General features: G+C 40.2%; 1 protein-coding gene across 4 annotated transcripts in view; it reads left to right on the forward strand.

Moving 5' to 3' along the window:
- The first annotated feature begins 3,778 nt into the window (after nt 1–3,778).
- The window catches only part of NELL2 (neural EGFL like 2), a 330,775-nt gene continuing 311,733 nt past the window's right edge, over nt 3,779–22,820 (forward strand). The window contains exons 1-4 of one of the 4 annotated variants that reach the window (XM_023752261.1): nt 3,935–3,956; nt 4,349–4,434; nt 4,592–4,724; nt 4,873–5,001. In XM_023752261.1, the coding sequence (XP_023608029.1) occupies nt 4,679–4,724; nt 4,873–5,001 (175 nt within the window). In that variant the 5' untranslated portion in view covers nt 3,935–3,956; nt 4,349–4,434; nt 4,592–4,678. Of the gene's footprint in view, nt 4,435–4,569; nt 4,725–4,872; nt 5,002–22,820 lie in introns of those variants that run through there. The other 3 variants (XM_006086713.3, XM_023752259.1, XM_023752260.1) reach the window with 3 other exon arrangements.

Genomic DNA, 22,820 nt, shown 5'->3' on the forward strand with positions numbered 1-22,820 from the left:
TAAAGAAAGTTCGAGTGTATGTTGATTTTACACATAAGACAATCACAACATGAAGGGATGTGATAAAGGTACCAATATGGTTGTAAAGTTTTTGTATTTCAATTGAAGTGGTGGTAACATATGGGATTCCAGTAGATGGTGAAAAGTTAAGTAATTTATTGTTTTCCCTAGAACACCATTTTTATTTTATTTTTGTAGCTAGAGAAATCTAAATTTAGTTTATTTTTATTGCATTATTTTGGGTGACACTGGTTCACAAATCCATATGGGTTTCCATGTAAAACTCAATAAAACATCATCTGCACACTGCATCATGTGCCCCTTGCCCCAAGCAAAGTTTTTTTCCATCCTCATTTCCCACTCCCCTTTGCCCACCTCCACCTACCCCCAGCCCCATTTCCCTCTGGCTATCACCACACTGTTGTGATATATCTATTATATAGAAAGGGCGAATATCACTATTCGCCCTTTCTATATAATAGAAGTGTCAACCAAATTCACGATCGACAATGACAGATTGAAACACACGCATGTGATTGGTGCAAGTGAGAGCTTTATATCCAGGGGTCTCTTTACCTTTTTTCATCCAGCTCCTAACCCCTCTCCCCTCTGACAGCTAGCAGTCTTAGAACACTAGTTTAAAAGTTATATAAAAAGATATAGTTAAAAGATGTATAGATAAAATGAAATACTAAAAATACTGGCATTTAGTGGGTAGAGACCAGGGGTGCCATTAATCATCCTACATGGCACAGGACAGTCCTAATAAAGAACTACCCAAGTTAAAAATATCAATAACTCTAAGGTTGAAAACCCCTCCCAGGTGAAGAACCTCTGCCCTAACTAATACAATGATTAACCTGTAGTATGGTTTTCCAAAGCTTTGCATTTTACTTTTATAGAAACAACTCTCTATGTACTCATATTTTAATGGTTTCCATATCTATATATATAAAAGGCTAATATGCTAAGTGTCCCTCCCACTGTCTGACTGGTTGCTATGAAACACACTGACCACCAGGGGGCAGATGCTCAATGCAGGAATTGCCATGATGTGCACTTGGCATTTACAGAGAAATGGCAGCGTGGACCTGGCACCGACAAAGCAACATTCAGCTTTCCCCAAGTGGGACACAGGCCCTGCCACCACTCGAAGTGACAGCACACCAAAAGGCAGCCAACACTGCCAAGATCCCATGGCACAAAATGTGGCCCAAATGTGGGAATGGTGGCTGTGGCTGCCAGATAATGCCGTCACGTAGCAATGCCCGGCTTCCTCTCCCTAGCAACGACTAGCCTCCTTGCAGTTTCTTCAGCCCAGGAACACGACTTGCTTTATAGGCAGCTGAAAACATTTCACACTTTAACCAAATGTCTGTGAAGCGTTTTCCCGTGCCTCATCTCATTTGATCCTCACAAGAGTCCTGGAGTAGGTAGATAGGAGACTCTGTGGAATCCTATTTTATTTTCATTAGCCAGAAAACGGAGATTTAGAAAGTTTAGAAACTTGACCTGACTGAAAAGAAGTAAGAAATGGTGGACATTGAAAATGACTTCAGGTTTTCTCATGCGCAGAATATAGTCAAACACTGCTGCAGTTAAATATTTTACCCTTTGTTCTCCCTGCATGATCTATAATAATAATCTGCTTTGTGTTGCTATTTACTGCTGTGTTGCTGACAATTACCTGAAAGAGAAGTTGGGCTGCTTCACTGAGCTGGAAAAGTTTTACATCAGAAAGCAGGTCTAATCAAGCAAGTTTATTCTATATCTATAAAAGGCTAAGTTGACTTGCGCATGCACGATACATATAAAGCTCTTGCTGGCACCAATCACATGCGTGTGTTTTAATCTGTCATTGTCGATCGTGAATTTGGTTGACACTTCTATTATAGAGAAAGGGTGAATAGCGATATTAAAATATTTCTTCTAATTCATTTCCTTTCAATGTGCATGAATCTGTGCACTGGGCCACTAGTATCATATTATTACAGTAGCAGGTTAAGCTGAATAATTTTGGGTACAAAATACCACTCTTCTAGAGGGAGCAAAAGTGTGTGTGTGTGCGGGGGGGGGGGTGATACTAATGACAAGCTTACAAACCACCAGATTTCAGCATGTCATATGTGAGAGTCAGAGAGATTGAGGGTACCCCAGATTCTATGATTTGGTAGAGTAAAAGTAGGTTAGAAGAACTTTTACATGTAAATATGGATGTATCAGTATATGTACTTTTCTATCTCATTTTATCTTCCAATAGAGTTTTAGGTTATGGGATTATTTAAAATGTATTTTATGGAACGTTTGTAGATTCTTATTGCAATTCAATATTTTAGATGTAATCCTAAAGATCTTTAATTCCCTGATGAATATTGTTCTTTGAATTAATTCAATTCAATTATATTATTTTTATTTTGTATAGCTTTGCAAATGTAGGAAGATTCATACAACAATACTTTAATATGTAAGTATTGAAATATTTCTCAAAGTTCACAAAATTAGAAATAGAATTAAATGGAACAGTTGATATGGAGAGATAATTAAAAATTAACTTGGAAAAGCTTCTAGATCCTGTTTTTTCCCCTTAAAAATTCCAAGGGCAAAGTCAAAAATGTCCCACTCATCTCATTATAGTATACTATAGTACACTTTGCTCTGCAGGAGCCTCAGACCCTAACCAGGAGGTATTCTGGTAACCAACTCTGTAGGATCCTGTTGGAGAACTCAGAATCTACCTGTATGGATGGAAAGTTAAGAAACTCAGTTGAACTTGTATAGATTAACATTTTAATCGCTTTGAAACATAACATTTTCAATATGGGAGTTGAATATCATTATTCAAATTCACCTCAAAATTTTAGGGCTGTGTTGAAAGTATTATATGCCATCGACCTTGAATATACTTTTGCCTGCTGAGAATTAGATCTTAAATGATCTCACTGTTATGGTTCTGGCATGTATGGTGAAATGATGGGTAGAGAGCATTCATGAATATGATCAACAGTGGGGGGGCGCTTTTCTCTCTTTTCCACGTTCAGGTTTCTCTCTCCAGTCCATCCATATTTTTCTATGTCTGCCTATCATCTATCTATCTATCTATCTATCTATCTATCTATCTATCTATCTATCTATCATCTATCATCTATCATATATTATCTATTCCTTTTCTGGTGGGCAGACATACTGTCCCTGCTGCCCTTGCCTACTGCCAGGTGCTTGTCCTGAAGAACTACTAGAGCCCTGGTCTCCCTGCTGCGTGGCGAGGGGGCGCGCGAGGTCCCGGAGCTGTCCAGCAGTTCCTGGCTAAGTTCTTCCTGGTTCTCTCCGCACCTGGGAAGCTCTCCAGCGCCCCGCCCCTGGCACGGATCCTCCCCTCCAGGGCTCCCAGGGCTTCCTAGGCTTGCCACCCGTCTCCGCCAGTCTCCCTCTAGCGTGCGTTGGCAGCCCTCCTCTGCACGCCCCTGAGAGGGAGTCCTCTCTGCAGCGCCCCGGGCTGCTCGGGAGCCCCGCGCAAGATCCTTCGTGGGCTTTTCTTTCCTTTGCCTACAGGGCGGGCGAGTGTCTCTCCTAGTCTTGCCCGCTGTGCTGTTGGTCCTTTCTCTCTGTCTTTCAAGACAAGCGCCCGAAATCAAGGGGTAAGAGGAAAGACCACCCATCAACTTAGCACCTTGCATGTAGATCTTTCCATCCCGAGAGGAGGCTGGCTTTGCCCAGGTCAGCCAGGGAGTAAGGGAGGAGGGTGGGAGCTGCAGCCACTCTGGGGCTGGCTAGATGGGTCTTGGAAACCTAGGAGCCGGGTGCGGGAGAGGGACGCACAGCGCCGGGCCTCGCCCTCGGCGGTCCCTCCCTCCTCCTCCTCTCCCCGCCTCCGAGGTCCCGCCCCGCCCTCCCCAGAGGAGCTGTCTCTCCGCCGAGCGTCTTCTGTGCTCTCTCCATTGTCTCTGTCTTTACAACAGGTTTGGGCGCTGGGAAGACGGGCGGGTGCGGGGCTGCCCCATCCTAGGCTTTTTGGGGGGCCGCCTCCCTCCTTCCGGGTGTGCGTGCCTTCTGCTGCCTTTATTCCGGCTCAGGAGCTAATTTCCCCGCAAAGCAGCCTCCGGGCAAGTCTCCCCCTGCTCTGGGCCCCCTCCCAGCCGGCCCGCTGCCTGGGCGCTGCGTGTGGGAACGGTGTGAGCTTGGAGGGTCCAAGTTCTTCACGTGCCAGGGGGTCCTCCCTTTTCTGTTTTAGGCAACCAAACCGTACTAATCCTACTAATCTGTAAATCCGAGGCAGCGGCTGGAGAGACAAACGCTATTTTCCCGCTTGATTCCAAGGACTGCTTCAATTTTTATTTTTATTTTTATTAAGAGGGGGACGATGGACTGAGCAGATCCACGCCATGGAGTCTCGGGTCTTACTGAGAACCTTCTGTTTGATCCTGGGTCTCGGAGCAGGTGAGTGGCCCCAGCGCTGGGCGGCGGAGGGAAGGGTTGGCCCCAGTTGACTGGGGACAGACGCCTGGCTTTTCCTCCGCCCCAAGTAGGTCTGGAGTGGGAAGCCTGGCAGAGGGGGCGGCTGTGGATTTGGGTTTTCTCTGTGCTTGTCTTGGAGACGGAAGGGCAGGTCACACCCCTAGTCCAGGGTCTAGGGGCCCCAGGGGAACTTTGCACCCAGAGGGGTTTGAAGTAGGTCAGGGAAATGGGACGGGGTGCGCCGCTATTTAAAGCGTGGCTGCTGGTCTCAGGTAAGGCTCTCCGCGCGGCCAGGAGGGAGCCGCCTCTCCCCAGTTCCCAATGTTTTCCAGACGCGGTTCTTTGCTGCCCTGGAGGAAGAGGCATGCATTTTGATGGAGCTTTCTCTTTCTTTCCTCCTCCCACTCCCACTGCCACCAGTTTGGGGGCTTGGTGTGGACCCTTCCCTGCAGATTGACGTCTTAACAGAGTTAGAACTTGGGGAGTCCACGACCGGAGTGCGCCAGGTCCCCGGGCTGCATAATGGGACGAAAGCCTTTCTCTTTCAAGGTATGAAGAGCTTGCTGAATCCTTGTGCAGGTTTAGTTCAGATAAGCCCGGGAGTGGCCTGACCACTCCTCTGTGCCGCCTCATGGGCGATAGGATCTGAGCTGAGATGTGGAGGGGTCAGTGTGAAATACACACACCTTCCATCTCTTTTTAAATGGCTTGGTTTTTCTCGCCTCCCGCCCCCCCCCCCCTTACTTTGTACTCTTGCCAGTTCTAATGGATAGTGCCTTAATTACTGTACAGAAACTCCAATGGCAGATGGTAGATTTTAGAGTCTGGGGAACAATGAATTATAACACAAATGCCTCATTTGGGTAAAATTGATTTAGGTAGGAAGGAGGATAGCTTAATCGTAGTTAAGACACTGCTCTCTGAAAGTTTCAGGTACAATGGTACCTGGTTGGGAGGAATTTCTTCATGTGGGTAGCTTTCTGGAGACACGAATACCTCCCAGTAGCTTTATCTATTGTGCATCACAAACAATATATCTGGGACAAGATTCCTCATTGGAAGATCATGATTTTTCCTTCTTCACCAATGACAAGAGACAGGGAATACTATTTCTTAACAATTACTTGGAAAATATTTCAAATGTGTGCTAATTCAAAAGTATACCGGCATCACCATTACTTGTATACTTAGGATTTTAAAACTTTTTTTTTGAAGTTACGAGGCATTGGCACACGTGTCTACATTTAAACTCTATTTAATTGTGTTGTATAGTCAGAAGCAAATTCCAATGCATCAAGCCTCGGACTTTGATTTACTGAAGCTTTAGACCATTGCTGGATTTGTGGAAAGATGCTGTAATAAGAGTTTCTAAAAGGTGGCTAACCACATTCAGAAAGATTAGTTTCAGATGGTGAAGGAGAGATGAAGGCAAAGGAGAAATGGAGTTTGGTGTAACATATCTGGTGGGCTGACTAAAGTGTCTTCTCCCTTCCTCACTCCACCTAGATTTTTTCTTTTGTGATTTTGGTGCCATGACTTCAAAAGAAGTGTAACTCATAATTCCTAAAGAGTTAGATATGCAAAATAAAACCACTTCAGCAAATCTGCCACCAAGAAATAGGCATAAAAAAACCCCCGTGTTTCCGTGGTGGTGCTATTGCCTGATACAGCCAGTAAGTGTCACCATGGACAGTAACACCAAAGCTTATAGTTGAAGGAGGAGGAAATTGACATGTGTTGCATTTATTTAAAACAAGTTTACTTATAAGAAATAAAAATGTATTTTTTTTCATTAGGGTGAGCGCACTAAATGTTTCTGTGACAAATATAATAAAATTATATTTTACTTATTTATTTTTATTACTTAAAGGTCTGTTTTTGGGTTGGGGGTATATTTAGTCATTTAAGAATAATGACTAAATCTAATAAAGGAAATAAAACCAGACTGTTAGAAAAATTCAGAGTAAAATAGAAGTGTCATTAGGGTTAAGCTTCTTTTCCTTTTCCTTTCTTTCTTTTTTTTTATGACTGCTTTTAAATTCTTGTGAACACAATAGAAAGTTATTTCAGGACTGCTTATTTGTGTAACTGGGGAGTTTACAGAAGCTAAAGCTCCTATTAAAAAGAGGTGTTTAAGTGCCTTAAATTTTTCAAAGGTCCTTTAAAATTTATCAGCGGTTCTCAACCTGTGGGTCGCGACCCCTTTGGCAGTCGAACGACCCTTTCACAGGGGTCGCCTAAGACCATCCTGCATATCAGATATTTATATTATGATTCATAACAGTAGCAACATTACAGTTATGAAGTAGCAACGAAAATAATTTTATGGTTGGGTCACAACATGAGGAACTGTATTTAAAGGGCCAGAAGGTTGAGAACCACTGCTTTAAATTATATTAGTGTTCTTCATACTTTCTTCTGAAGAGAGTCTGAGCTGTCACAAATACAAACCTCCAGGACTGGGCATTTTATGTCCTCATGCTAGACAATTAGACAATTTCTAAGAAACAGTTTCAAGGGATCAATGTCTTTTCATGATTCATTTATTTATTTATTTATTTTTAATTAATCATGATTCATTTTTTAAAGGAATGTTTACTATTCATTTTTATTTAGATTGCCAGCTCTTCAAGTTTGGCATTATATCGCAAATACATAAATCTCATGAAATATATGTTCTTTTAATTGTTCATAGTAACTATATACAGTGCACATTGATGAATTGGCTATTTTTGTTTCCTTGTTGGTACCAAGTCCAATATTTAGAGCAGCAATTTTCAACCTTTTTCTTTTCATGGCACACATAAGCTAATTACTAAAATTCTGCACCACACCAAAAATATATTCTTTGCTGACCTGATAAAAAGAGTAGGTACAATTTTGATTCATTCACACCAGATGGTTATTTTTGTGTTGGCTGTTGTCTTTAATTTTTTTTTTTTTTATAATTTGACAGTCTAAGGAAAAAGAGGTGAGTACCCCAGACTAAAAAGTTAGGTATGGTTTAAAAATTTTTGTGGCACACCAGTGTGCTCTGTGGCACACCATTTGAAAATTTCTGCTTTAGAGTAAATGCCTAACAAATACTGTGTATGAGATTTGAAGAGGTAAAATTTCATTTCCTGCCAAATGATGAACTTTATTTCATATAGCCAATCAATCAGCAAGTATTTGCTGCCTGCCATGTTCTCAGTAGGCATGTATTCCTGATGTACTGATTATATTCTACTGATTTCTTTTATTCTGAGATTTAGATTCTGAAATAGACAGCAGGTAGACCTTTGGCCTTACTCCATAGTTACTTTGGAAACATTTTTTTTCCTGTTATTAGAATGTGGAAACTATTTTTAAGAAATCAGTTTTGACTCCCTCCTACTGCTTCACTGGGATTCTGTGGATTTTAGAGAGACAAAAGCTTTCAGACTCTGAAGATTTTACGGATTCAATTTATAGTCAATTGCGAGTGCTGCAGATCTTTTTGTATAGTGTGTAAATGGCATAGCAAGAATAGTAACAAATTACAAAACCTGTGAGATGTCCTCAGATTTCAAATAAACCTATCAGATAAGTTACTTTGAGTTATCAGATATGTTTTAAATAGGTGAAACAGATTTTGAGCCATCAAATTTTTCCTGCAGTGGTGTAACTGTTTTCTTTTGTTCTTAGCTTTAAAATAATTTCAATGTATAGTTTCCCAGTGATTTTTGCTCATTAAATATTGCTTCTCCTTCTGCCTACTTCATTATTCTCTTTAGCAATTTTTAAGATTCTTGCAATTCAGTACTTTTTGTTTGTTTTCTGTTAATTCTCACCTGAGGATATTTTTTCCATTTATTTTTAGAAAGAGTGGAATGAAGGGAGGGAGGGGAAGAGAGAGAGAGAGAGAAGGGAGAGAGGAGAGAGAGGGAAACATTGATGTGAGAGAGACACATCCATTGGTTGCCTTCCACACGCACCCCCACCAGTGCAGGGATTGAACCTGTGACCCTTAGGGGCATGGGCCAATGCTCTAACCCAGTGATGGCGAACCTTTTGAGCTCGGCGTGTCAGCATTTTGAAAAACCCTAACTTAACTCTGGTGCCGTGTCACATATAGAAATTTTTTGATATTTGCAACCATAGTAAAACAAAGACTTATACTTTTGATATTTATTTTATATATTTAAATGCCATTTAACAAAGAAAAATCAACTAAAAAAATGAGTTCGCGTGTCACCTCTGACACGCATGTCATAGGTTCGCCATCACTGCTCTAACCACTTATCCACACTGGCTAGGACTGTAATTCAGTACTTTTTGAAACTATAAATAATTTTTGTAACTTGTTGTGCAATATGAATCTACTATTACTTGATAGTTTTACTTTATTATATATGCATTCAAAGGAAAATATGTTCACAAGTCAACTCTTATGCCAATATATGAAAACAAGAGTGAAATTGGGCATTTGGTGGTGGGCCATTGACAAAGGTAACTGCATTAAGGAAAGTGAGTGACAATATTTGTCTTCAGTATGATGGTTAGTGAGCCCATATGAATTTAGGGATAATACTTATTGTCCCCAATATAATAAAATAACACAATAACTAAGAGACAGACTCAGAAACCAGACTGACCCAAGTGGAATCTCATTTCCTGTTTTACTATGGTGAAATTACTTAATTTCTCTGAGTTTTTATCCTCAATTATAAAATTAATGTTGTTATGTTGATTAAAGGAGACCTGTTCATTCATCCAAATAAATTTTGTTGTATAATTACTATTCTTCTACGTGTTAGGCATATAACAAATGAAGAAGTGAGAACTTTGTTTTCATAGTGGCTTGAGATAGTCATTACACAAACAAGCACACAGATAATTTAATCATCATTAAGAAAAATGATATGAAGTAAAATAAAAGTAAAAATGATATGAAGTCCCATAAAAGGGTGTAATGGGACTCTACATTTCCATGTAGGGAGTCACAGGATCCAGTCTTTGAAGAAGAGTAATTTAGGCAGATAGCTGAAGGATAAATAAAAGTAATCTGGAAAGGGGATCTGTGGAGATTCAGAGAGGAAGAGTAACAAAGGCAATGAAATAGCATGAGCAGAAATTCTGGAATAAGCATGGCGCATTTGAGAAAAAGGAAGAAATCAAGAGTAGTGGAAACATATGGGTTGTGATATGAAATGAAGCAAATGAAGAAATCAGGGACCAGGTTACATGCTAGGTCATCTTTATATAGAGTAATAAAAATTGTCATTATACAGAGATATATTAGGGTGGGCAGAATAATGGTCCCTCAAATATGTGCACATCCTAATCCTAGAAACTGGAGAAATGTCATGTTACATGTCAGTGTGGAATTAAGGTTGCTCATAGGATTAAGGTTGCTAACCAGCTGACCTTAGGATAAGGAAACTATCCAGGAATATCTGGGTAGGTATCAGGTAACCACAAAGATCCTTTAAACCTGGAAGAGGAGATAGAAGAGGGATGCAATGAGAGAATGACCACACCCGCCATTGCTGGCTTTGAAGATAAAAGTGGGCCATAGGCCACAGAATGTGGGCAGTCTGAGAAGCTGGAAAAGGCAAGAAGATGGATTTCCCCTTAGAGTGTCCGGAAGGAACACAGCACTGCTGAACACCTTGATTTTAGCCCAGTGAGATTCACTTTAAACTTCCGATCTCCAGAACTGTGAGAGAAGTGTGTATTGATTCAAGCCACTAAGTTTGTGGTGATTTGTTATAGGAATAATAGGAAGCCAGTACAGATTTTGATACATGGAAATGGGGGCAGCTGTAAGAAATACCTAAAAATGTGGAAGTGGCTTGGAGTTTGGACATTTGGCATAGGCTAGAACATGATAGAAAAAGCCTATATTTTATGAAATAGATTCTTAATAGAAAAATGTGGATATTGGTGAAGACTCAGAAGAAAATGAACAGTATGGTAGAGAAAAAACGAAGTCACCTTAGCAGTGGTTCTCAACCTTCCTAATGCCGCGACCCTTTAATACAGTTCCTCATGTTGTGGTGACCCCCAACCATAAAATTATTTTCGTTGCTACTTAATAACTAATTTTGCTACTGTTATGAATCATAATGTAAATACCTGATATGCTATATGTGTTTTCTGATGGTCGCGACCCACAGGTTGAGAACCGCTGCCTTAGAGAATACCTAAATTATCATGAACAGACTATTGGTAGAAATATGAACATTAAAGGCACTGCCAGTGAAGGCTCAGATAGTCATGAGGAACATGTTATTGGAAGGGAATCCTTGTTAGATAATGGCAGAAAACTTAGCTGAATTGTGTCTTGAGGTTATGTGGAAAGCAAACTTGTAAACAATGAATTTAGATATTTAGCTGAACTGATATATATGCAGAGTTTTGAAGGTTTTTTTTTTCTGCTCATAGTAAAATGCGCGAGGAAAGAGATAAATTGGGGGAAGAAATGTTAAGGAACCAGACTTGATATTTGAGAAATTCTCAGCCTATCCAGATTGAAAAGATGCTAAAGTTAGAAGACTCACTGTCAGGAGAGCCTGCCCTAGAGAGGAAGCTAATGGTGTAGGTGGAAATCCTTTTGCTAGTACCTCAGAAATAAGGTCAAAATATTTAGTCACATAGAGGGCTCTTTTAAGAAATTGAACCTGCGGCTCATGGATTACCTCAAATATCTCAGCAGAAGCCAGTAATAGAGATGGATTTATCCAGGAATTGTCTGTAGAAGAGCCTCTTTTTTTCTTTCTTTTCTTTTTAGTGAATTTATTGGGTGGCACTGGTTAACAAAAGTATACAGGTTTCAAGTGCACAATTCTACAACACATCATTTGTACACTGTATTGTACGTTCACCAGCCCAAGTCAAGTCTTTGTCCATCACCATTTATGCCCCCTGTGCCCTCATCCACCTCTCCCCACATCCCCCCTTCCCCTGGCAGTCACCACACTATCGTCTGTGTCCATGAGTTTTTTTCTCTCTTTTTTGCTCAGTCCCTCCCCCTGGTCCCCGACAGTTGTCATCTGTTCTCTACCTATGAGTCATGTTAGTTCATTTTGTTGATTAGATTCCACATATTAGTGAGATCATATGGCACTTGTCTTTCTCTGGTTTATTTCATTTAGCACAATGCTCTCCAGATCCATGCTGTCGCAAAGGGTAAGACTTCCTTCTTTTTTATGGCTGAGTAGTATTCCATTTGGTAAATGTACCACAGCTTTTTTAAAAAAATATATTTTATTGATTTTTTACAGAGAGGAAGGGAGAGAGAGAGTTAGAAACATCGATGAGAGAGAAACATCAATCAGCTGCCTCCTGCACACCCCCCACTGGGGGATGTGCCCGAAACCCAGGTACATGCCCTTGAGCTGTCGCAAAGGGTAAGACTTCCTTCTTTTTTATGGCTGAATAGTGTTCCATTTGGTAAATGTACCACAGCTTTTTTATCCACTCATTTACTGATGGACACTTGGGCTGCTTCCAAATCTTGGCTATTGTAAATAACACTGCAATGAACATGGAGGTGCATATATTCTTTCTGATTGGTGTTTTGGCTTTCTTTGGATCAATTCCCAGAAGTGGAATTGCTGAGTTATAAGGCAGTTCCAGTTTTAATTTTTTGAAGTAACCCCATACTGCTTTCCACAGTCGCTGCACCCATCTACATTCTCTCCAACAGTGCACGAGCTTGCCCTTTTCTCCACATCCTCATCAGCACTTGTTTGTTGATTTATTGATGGTAGTCATTCTGACAGAGAGGCTCTTTTCTAGTGGAGGAAATCTCCATGACACACGTGGGAGACCCACAAGGTTCTCGAGAATATTATATCAGCAAAACACTCCTGGCTCTTCCTGAAAGGGGAAATGAGGGGATATAATAAAAAAAGGTTGTTAGATTCCAACAATTTTATGAGCAAAAAACAGGCTGATTTACGTACTCAACTGCAAGCATGTGCCACCTGTACTAAAAAATAACACTGAATCAGAGGGCAGAACTGAGAATCCAGAAGGCAGAGCCAAGAGCCCAGAAGGTGGAGACAAGAATCACAGAAGATTATTCCTGGACTTTGAACACCAAATGCAGTTTTCCTGGCTGGTTTTTCAAATTCGCATGGGTCCAGTGTCTAATTTTCTAACTTCTATTTTTTCCCTTTTTGGACCGGCAATGTCTATACCTTCCCCTATTTTTTTCCCCCCATTCTTTTTGGGGGGAAGATACCTTTTTTCTTTTTTTTTTTAAAAATATATTTTATTGATTTTTTTACAGAGAGGAAGGGAGAGAGATAGAGATTGGGAACCCTCAATGAGAGAGAAACTTGGTTCAGCTGCCTCCCACACCCCCCCCCCCCCCCCACCGGGGATATGTCCGCAACCAAGGTACATGCCCTTGACCAGAATTGAACCTGGGACCCTTCAGTCCGCAGGCTGACACTCTATCCACTGAGCCAAACCGGCTAGGGAAGATAACTTGTTTCTTGAGTTTCACAGAGAGGAATTGTGCCTCAGAAGGGATTATACCCAAAGCCTTATTTATACCCAATTTAGATGATGAAATTTGGGCCTTTTGAATTGATAAGAACTCAGAGACCAGATTTAAACTTTGAGTTGATATCTAATGGGTTGAGACTTCTGGGGACTTGGATAGAGTGAATGTATTTTGCATGTGGGGTGGAAGTGAATCTTTGGGGTAAAGGACAGACAGGTAGGCTGAATAATGGTCCTCCAACTGTCCACGTACTGAATCCTCAGAACCTATAAATATGTTGTGTGGCAAGGGAGGGATGAAGGTTGTAGAAATAATTGAGTTTGTTATCAGCTGACTTTAAAATATGGAGATTGTCCTGGATTATCTGGATGGGGCCCATGTAATTACAGGGACCTTTAAATATGGAGGAGGGAGGCAGAAGAGTCAGTGTCAGTGTGATACAATGTGGTACAATGAGAAAGACTAGACTGGTCATTCTGACTTTGAAATTGGAAGGTGGTCATGAGCCAAGGAATGTAGGCAGCCTCTAGAAGCTATAAAAAGCAAGAAAATAGGTTTTACCCTAGTACCTCCAGAAGGGACGTAGCCTTACAGTCATCTAGATTTTAGCCTAATGAGATTAATTTTAAACTTCTGACCTCCAGTACTGCAAGATAATAAATTTATGTTGATTTAGCCATTAAGTTTGTGGTGATTTTTTATAGCAGCAATAGGTAACTAGTATATATGTTAAACATTGACATTCATTTGTTTGTAACTGAATTAAACTTTTTTTTCAGTCCTCCACAACTATTCATGAGAGTGTATTTGTAGAGTGGTTAGAAATTTGAACTACTGAATTAAAGTTTTCCTAGTCATTTGGGGCTTACAATGGTTTCTTCCACGTAAAGTCAGAATCTTCATACTAAATTCTGAGTCTTTAAGGGATTCCTGTCATCATTTAACTATGAGCTCATGCTGAGAACAAAGAGAGTATAATCAACTGCTGGGTCTTTTTATTGAATTCTTATTTCAAAAATATAACCCCCCTCCCAAAGGTTAATCCAGAGGTGAGGTGGAAGGGGAAAAATTAGAAAGCATGAATATTTTGGAAGTAGAATGGATAGCACTTAACTTGATGTTTGGCACCCAGTGAGTGTGGTAGTCATAATTACGGACAGAGGCAAGCATAACTAGAAGTCTCCTGTCAAAGTGCCAGGGCCCTGGTTGGGTAGCTCAGTTGGTTGGAGTGTTGTCCCAATTCTCCAAGGTTGTGGGTTCAATCTCTGGTTGGAGCACTTACAAGAAGCAACCAATGAAAGCATAAATAAGTGGAACAACAAATTGATGTCTCTCTCTCTCTCTCTCTCTCTCTCTCTCTCTCTCTCTCTCTCTCTCAAATTAATATAGTTTTTTAAAAACGTGCCAGGGATCTCTGCAGGATGCCAACTAGGCTTGATTTGGGAGGAGCTGGAGCAATATTGACGGGCTCTGGCAAGTAGACAACTTTGTAAGTCATGGCTGAGGTGCACCCTGGATAGCAGCTGAAATGAAGGACCCCTGCCTTTCTTTGGCTTTATCTCTCCCTCTGCCCCCACCTCAGCTCATTCTCCTCATGCTGGTCCCAGAACTCATTCTTGCAGACATCTATTCTCTTTCCCATTCTCATTATTATTTGTTCATAATTTAATACCTGCTAACTGATAACTTAGGTATTAGACATTAAGGCATTATGGTGTGATATTTCCTGTTGATTTTACTTCAACTTATAAAGTATTTGTTACACTACTTCTGTGTGTAAGGATGGGACCCAAAGTGTAATGGAAGAAGGAAGATATCTACATAAATTATTACAGGGGTAAAAAAGTACCCAAAATTTGGGATTTTATCTTAAGAGTGAAACTAGAAAATATGAAAATTAAATGTTCTAGTCTATAGATGACAAAATGTAGATAATTATCTTGAGCTAATTATAAGAAGAAATAGGGTAAAATCAAGTGCTGGGTATTCTTGTTTGTTTTTGCAAAAATACCTGAGAACTCTGTCTTAACCCTTCCATGTGAAATCATTGTTTTGAGATATGCATAATTCTTATACAATTTTTAATTTTTCATGTTTAAAATTTACGTACCTGCATTAGATCATCATAAGTTAGAGTCTTTGTGTTTCATTTGAGCACTTCTCTTATAATGATTTTATTGGCTTCATGAGAATGTTCGTCTTTTGCTGGGATTCAGTTTAAAATTTACATTGAAGAGATAGATGCCAGTCTATGTAGAAACTCATTTTATAAGCAAACAGTTTGTTAGTGGATATATTTTTAATGGTAGCTTTTGCTTCACTGTATAAACTCATATTCATTGAAACTCGAGTATTGACCACTAATTAAAAAGAATTAGGGAGAGAGATGCTGGGAAAAATGATGGAGCACGACTCTTCCCTTTCTCATTTGGCCAGCTTCCAGGATCTGGGCACTTGGCCAGATATACTTTGGGTTGTTCTTGATGGCACCTCTGCTAACAGTCTTCATTCTGGGGAAGGTATGGGGAACCCTGGCGACCTTGGGTCTCTCCCTACAGAGGGAAGAGTTAGAATGAGGACAGTAAACCATTGCTCGAAAGGTCACTCTCTACAGATGTAGACAAAGGGAAATAAGTGATGGAGGTAATTCTAAGTTTATATTGATGTGCAGTAATAGGAGTGTGGACCTCAGAATGAGACATCTTGGGTTCAGATCTTGTCTCCTTTGTTCACTAGTTGTGTGAACTTGATGTTGTTACTGATCCCCCCTTCAACTGAGAAAACAACAGTACTGCTTCTTAGGATTGATGTGTAGATTACATGAATAAAACTGTGCCTAACATTTACTAAACATTTACTATATTTTAAATATTGTTTTTATTTTGGAATTAGCACCAGGTCATGCCCACTTGCATTTTTTTAGGGGCTCCCAGGCAGTAATGGTGGATTTTTTTTGAGAAGCAAAGGGAAGGTAACTTTCATGTGACAAGGGGAGGACAGGTGAGGGTAAACTGGAGCAGGGGAGAAACTGGCCCTGAAGCATCTTCTGTTCTATTTTTGTGTTTTGGTTTTGGGGAGAAGGGGATATTCGGATTTGGGTAGAGAAGGATGAGAATGAGTGGCCAATTCGGAGAGGAAGGAGTATAATCTGCCCTTCTATCACAGTTTCAGAATTGGGGAGGAGCAGAGAGAAAAGCAACAACAGGAAATTCGGAGTGTAGCTCCTCTGTAGCCGCCCAACACATTACTTTTCAAGCATATTAAAATTTACCTTAGATTTTGAGTATATGTTACGGGGAGAAATGTTAGATATTTTAAGAAACAAACAACACAGTTGATGTACCTGTCAGAGTGATCTTGGAATTCTTGGCAAGGTACTGGTGTGGTCTGTTGGTGGGAGCTGGTGGTGGAGGGTAGGATTTTTGGGAACCTTGCATGGCGGTTAAGGGACAGTGCAATGTTGACAGAACCGTTGGGTGGTCCTGTGAGCCCTTTCTGAATTGGACTCACTTTCCCTACATTTCCTGCCACTTCTTTGGCTCCTTTTCTTGAGTGTCTTGCTGACATTATTGTTTATTTCTGCAGTCCAATGTTCCTCTGTTAATTTTTATGCAAGTGGCACCTGGGCCTCTGGTTTTTAAGTGATTTGCTGTCTTGCCCTCCTTCTGAGACTGTCAGTTCTCTAGGGAAAGGATCATGCTCTGTATTTCTCCTGACAACTACCAGCTCCCTGCCAGGTACCTTCTCTGGGTTCTTCTGGTTCTTTTTCCAGATGAGCTTTTACATGTCATTCAGGACTTAGCTAAGATAACACTTTGACTACAAATCTTTCCTTTGGTGGAATTATTGTTACTTTCTCTTTGCTCTCTTAGCATCCTCTATTAAAACAACCACCTCACTGTATCATTGGTATCCTATATAATAAAAGGCTAATATGCAAATTGATCGAACTGCAGAACGACTGGTCATTATGATGCACACTGACCACCAGGGGGCAGACACTAAATGCAGGAGCTGTCCCCTGGTGGTCACTGTGCTCCCACAGAGGGAGGGCTGCTCAGCCAGAAGCTGGGCTCAAGGCTGGCAAGCGCAGCTCTAGTGGCAGGAAAGTTGGCAGCAGCACTAAAGATGTCTGACTGCCAGTGGGACATCCCCCAAGGGCTCTCAGACTGCGAGAGGGCGCAGGCCAGGCTGAGGGACTCCCCCACCCCTGAGTGCATGAATTACATTAACCGGGCCTCTAGTTTTTATATAAAAACTCTGACAGCTTTTATTTTTCTTGCTGCTACTTCTCTGGTCCAAGCCATCACCATCCTTCATCTGGATTACTGCCCTAGCCTCCTGTGTGGTCTTCCTGCTTATATTCTTGCTTCCTCATAGTGGAATATATATTTTTTAAAATATATTTTATTGATTTCAGAGAGGAAGGGAGAGGGAGAGAGAGATGGAAACATCAATGATGAGAGAGAAGAAATTGAGCCCACAACCTGGGCACATGCCCTGACCAGGAATTTAACCATGACCTCCTGATTCATAGGTCAAAGCTCAACCACTGAGCCATGCTGGCCGGCCCATGGAGTCGGAGTCTATTTCTAATATAGTTGCCAGAACCCTTTTAAAATCATATACCAGAACCCTTTTAAAATACATATCGATATCGAGTTACTGCCTTGTCCCAAACATTCAGTGATTGCCTATTTCACTCAAAATAAAACTTCTTTTTATGCCTGTGTGAACGCTCGCACTGTCACCACAGTATTTTTTCTGGTCTAATCTGTCCTCTCTCTCTTGCTCACTTTGTTTTAACTCCACTGGTGTCTTTGCTATTCCTCAAATAGACAAGGCCCTTTCCTGCCTCAGGGCTTTTGCACTGTTTGCTCTTCCTGGAACGCTCCTCCTTCAGATATCTGCATTTTCCTCCTTCCTTCCTTTAAATGTTTACTCGTATATCAATTTTTTCTTGAAGGCTACTCTGACCACTGAGTAAATTTCAACTGTCTTCCACCCCACAAGTATTTTTGATACCCCTTTTTCTTATCTGTTAGTTTCTATGATATTTATCATCTAACATGCTTATGGCTAAATTCATATTTAGCATATAAATTCACTTATTTATTATTTGAATTGTTTATTATCTGTCTCCCCTGCTAGAAAGTAAGCTCCCTAAGGGCAAGGGTTTTTGGAATGTTTTCTTCACTGATATGTAACACAAGTTTCTAGCAGTAGTAGAACTTCATAAATATTTGTCACGTGAATATACTTGTCTTGCTGACTAGATCGGGACTCTGAGGCCTGGGACTCTGCCTTGATCATTCCTGTGACTCCTGGCCTATCATGGTGGCACACATGGAATGCTTTAGTAAGCCATCAGGGAGTGGATATTTGTGGCACTGAATTGAGTCCATTTATTCGTGGCAAATCTGACTTTGGTTTGGTGAAATTATTATGTTTTATATTTATATAACTTTAACAAAGGCAGAAGAGCTCTTTTACATCAAAACACTTCCTTTTTTTCTCTAGTCATGAGAAGAAGTAGGAGGATTGAGAGGCACGGGGGAAAGGTAGTTCTGTTTAACTCAGTGCTCTGAGTTATTCTAAGAGGGCTCTTCTCCTCCCGAGATGAAGTGGCCCCCCGAGGAAACAGCAGCATGTAGAACCTGGACATCTGGAATGCTTGTCGACAGTGAGAGTTTAAAGTTTTGTGAGTTCAATACTCATATTCATATGAAAGTACTGAGAAACATTCCAAGGGCAAATAAAGATTAATGTGGATTATTTATGCTATGGCACTTCTCCACAACGCAAATAAATGAAATGAACAGGAGTGGATCCAGAGGACAGAGACCGGAGAAGTGGAAAGTTTTCAAAACCATGTCAGATAAGGGAAGGTTGTTAGAGCTTGGAATTTTTAGCCTGGAGAATAAAAGACATCAGAGATGTGACCATTATTATTTTTTAATATTGGGAGGACAATCACGTGCAGGGGAACTTAGATTTATTTTGTGTTGTTCTAGAGCAGTGATTCCCAAATGTCAGCCTGGCCATCAGTGGTTTATTGTTTATTAAAAAAAATTCTTTTTTCGGTCAGTGGTTTATTAACTGCCTTTTTAAAAACTGCCTTCTTAAAAACACTCCCTGGCCCTTCTAAACTAACTAAAGCAGAATTTCTTGGGGTGAGTCCTAGGAATCTATATTTTGAAGTTTTTTCTTGAAATTCTAATGTCCAGCTGTTTGTAAACCATTGTCTAGAACTCAGCTGTCCAATAGCTACTAGCAATTTGTGGCTACCGAATACTTGAAATGTGACTAGTACAAATGGAGATGCAATGAAAGAATAAAAAATACATATGGAGCTCCAAAGACAGTATAAAAATGTAAAATATCTATATTTTTATGTTGATTATATGTTGAAATAATATTTTGGATATACTTAGTCTGATAGATATATTATTAAAATTAAAATTACCTGCTTCTTTTACGTTTTTAATGTGGCTGGTAGAAACTTAAAATTACTTATGTGACTCATCTTTGTGGCTCTCCTACTTTTACTGGACAGCAAAACTAGGATCTATACAGAAAGTTAGGAAGAGGCAAATCAATGTAAGAAAAACATTTTCAACAAATAAAGTTTTTCAAAATTAAGTGGCTTACTTTATTTTTTTGGAAACACTGCTTTATTTATTTTTTGTTCATCCTCACTCAAGGATATTTTTCCATTGATTTTTAGAAAGAATGGAAGGGAGGGGGGAAGGAGACAGAGAAACATTGATGTGAGAGTTGCCAATTGAAGTATGTGCCCTTGACTGGAATGAAACCTGGAACCCTTCAGTCTGCAGGCCGATGCTCTACCCTTTGAGCCAAACTGGCTAGGGCTTAAGTGGTTTGCTTTAAGGAATATCCATACTGAGTTTGTCCATCCATCCATCCATCCATCCATCCATCCATCCATCCATCCATCCAATAGACATGTTTCTAATAATATTCAAATAGAGATAAAATGATCTTGTTTTAGGGAAATTGTTTCAGTGGGTTGGGGATGGGAATGAGACTGAATGATTCCTAAGGTCACTCTAGTTCCAACTGAAAGTAAATTATTGTCTTCTCATTTAATTAAATTTTTCTTTTTATCATAACCTTTGTTGTCAGAGCATCTTCTTTTTCATCTATCTTAATATTCTTTTCAAAACAGTTTTTTTCAAAGCATCTTGGAATGCCCTAGTACTGCTGTGCTATGCATTGTGTATCACTTTAAAAAATACTCATTCTTAATGGTAGTGATCCACTTTATTTCTTCCATACACTGCTGTTTTAGTGTTTAATCTATTTTTCTTGTCTGTTTAAGTGGCAAATCCCGTAGGCAAGCACTATGTCTGACTGTGTTCTTGCAGTCTAACACACTGTACTGATGGACCATTAAGTGTCCCAGATAGAGTGCCAAACAGATAAGTATTTCAGAGTGGAACGTATTTTTAGAATTTATTCAAATTTCCAGGAGTAATTGGTAGCTGAACATCCTTACTACGAGATGTGTGTGTTGACATGTACTTGTAACTGAGCAGAGTTTTTCCTGGAGACTGACAGATTGTTAAAAGGAAAATAAAAAGGCTTATAAACATGGTTGCTTTTTTCTACCAGTGAGATGCAGGGCTCCTAGGAACTGAATGTTGAACCTGGATGTTTCCCGAGAGCCTCTCACGTTTTTTGGAGGAGGACATGTTGTTTACTGATACACTTTGGTGTATTCTTACTATATTTCAACAAATTGATAATTACATTTGATCCTTAAACAATGTTGGAAGTGCCCCCCCCCCCATAGTAAAAAAAATTTGCATATAACTTTTGACTCCCTCATCACTCTCTGTGGACCCTCATCCCTTGGTATTTGCAGGGGATTGGTTCCAAGACACCTGGGGCTATCAAAGTCTTTGAATGCTCAAGTCCCTAATATAAAAATGGTGTAGAACAATGCGTACAGTCAATCAGGCCTCCACATCTGAAAAGTCCCAAACTTGAATATGAAAACGTCATGGCTGTATATTTATTGAAAAAAAATCAGTGTGTAAGTGGACCTCCATAGTTCAAACCTATGTTGTTTAAGGGTGAATTGTATGCTATAAACATAGATTAATTTAAAGTGTTTGAGTACTCCAGAGAGGAAGCTTATATTATGACTAGAGGCCTGGTGCAAGAAATCATGCACTGGGTGGGGGGTCCCTCAGCCAGGCCTGCACCCTCTTGCAGTCTGGGAGCCTTCCCGAGGGAGTCCCCCCATGGCTTAGGCCCGCAGCGGGCCTAAGCCATCAGTCGGACATCCTTAGCACTGCCTTGGAGGCAGGAGAGGCTCCCGCCACCGCTGCTGCGCTCACCAGCCATGAGCCTGGCTCAAGGCTTCTGGCTGAGCAGTGCTCCCACTGTGGGAGCACACTGACCACCGGGAAGGCAGCTCCTGTATTGAGTGTCTGCCCCCTGGTGGTCAGTGTGCATGATAATGACTGGTCATTCCGCCATTTGGTTGATTTGCATATTAGCCTTTTATTTTATAGGATATCATTCATGTTTTTTCCTGAGACTGGTTTTCAAAAGTTTTGTTGAAATGTAATTATTAGGGTTATTGCTTTTGTTCACATTTTCTATCCCCTGATGTTCAGAGTGAATTTATATAGCATACCTAATAGATAATTGAATTCAAGCATCTTAGAAAAGCACTGTGACTCTAAGCTTTGTGTTTTTGCCTTTCAATTGAAAACAGGGATTTTTCACTATAGGGGAAGAAACATCATACCCCAAATAAAAGGGATAAATGCTTTAAAATGTGTAAAGGAGGGATTGTTGAATCCAAATTTAACTCCAAAGAATCCAAACTTGGGCTTGTCTAGGCTTTTAGTTCCCTTAATGTCTTTTTATTATTCTGCAAGAAAACTCATAGAAATGACTTTACCAAATTCCTTTAACTTAAAATTCAAGGGTCAGAAATAATTAGACTTAGTATTTCTAAATCAAATCTGGGTTGCCTTTACCATATTCCTTACCAAATTCTTTCTGAAATTTGTCACTAATTTCCACGTTAAAAAATAATCGTGAAGAGATAGGATAGGATGTTGTTTAAGTTATGTTTTCTATAAGACTATTATGGGTTAAAATCAAGAATTATTTGAAGTTGAAATGAACTGGATATAAGAACTTGAGTTGGAATATGAAGTTACAGTGTGGGATTTTACAAGAGATGAGACCTGTAAAGGGAAAGAAAAGAACCAAGAATGGATGTGTATTTATTTCCATTAACCTTGAAAAGACTAAGACCCTGATGCAGAGGTCAATTACTAAAAAAATTGCTACAACATTTTTTCATTATCCTTATCATAGATGCTTCTCTACAACAAAGCATCTCATAGTACATTTTCATCCCTTTGCTGAGGTGGCTGCAATTTTTAATAATTGGGTTGCATTTCCAGTGAAAATAGTATAATTTAAATTGTTTTTTGATAACAGAGTTCCAAATTAGAATATGTTTCAGAGACTAATGGGGAAAAAAATGAATGTTCCCTCTGTGCACCATTGACCAGGCAGGAAACTGTCGAGTGGGGAGAACCTACCTATTTGGTGGATGATTATTTTTTGGTCAGCAAATTAATAAAGCCAGGGCAAAGTGGGAAAAGGCCAGTGAGGGAAGGGCCCAAACTTTCTGGGACTGATGTTAATTACACAGGCATCAGACAACGCAGGGTTTTAAGCAAACACTATCCTAGCTGCCTCTTGAAGAAACTAGGGGGAATGTTTATGCTGTTGTCATGTGTGTGTAACAAAGCTTTTCTCTCGTGGGAAAAACACAGAGCAGAGGTGCGAATGCAGAACTACCTCATTTTAAACTTTCTGTAGTTCTTGTATAGGC

The sequence above is a fragment of the Myotis lucifugus genome, unplaced genomic scaffold, assembly GCF_000147115.1.
Source record: "Myotis lucifugus unplaced genomic scaffold, Myoluc2.0 scaffold_30, whole genome shotgun sequence".
Lineage (NCBI taxonomy): Eukaryota > Metazoa > Chordata > Mammalia > Chiroptera > Vespertilionidae > Myotis > Myotis lucifugus.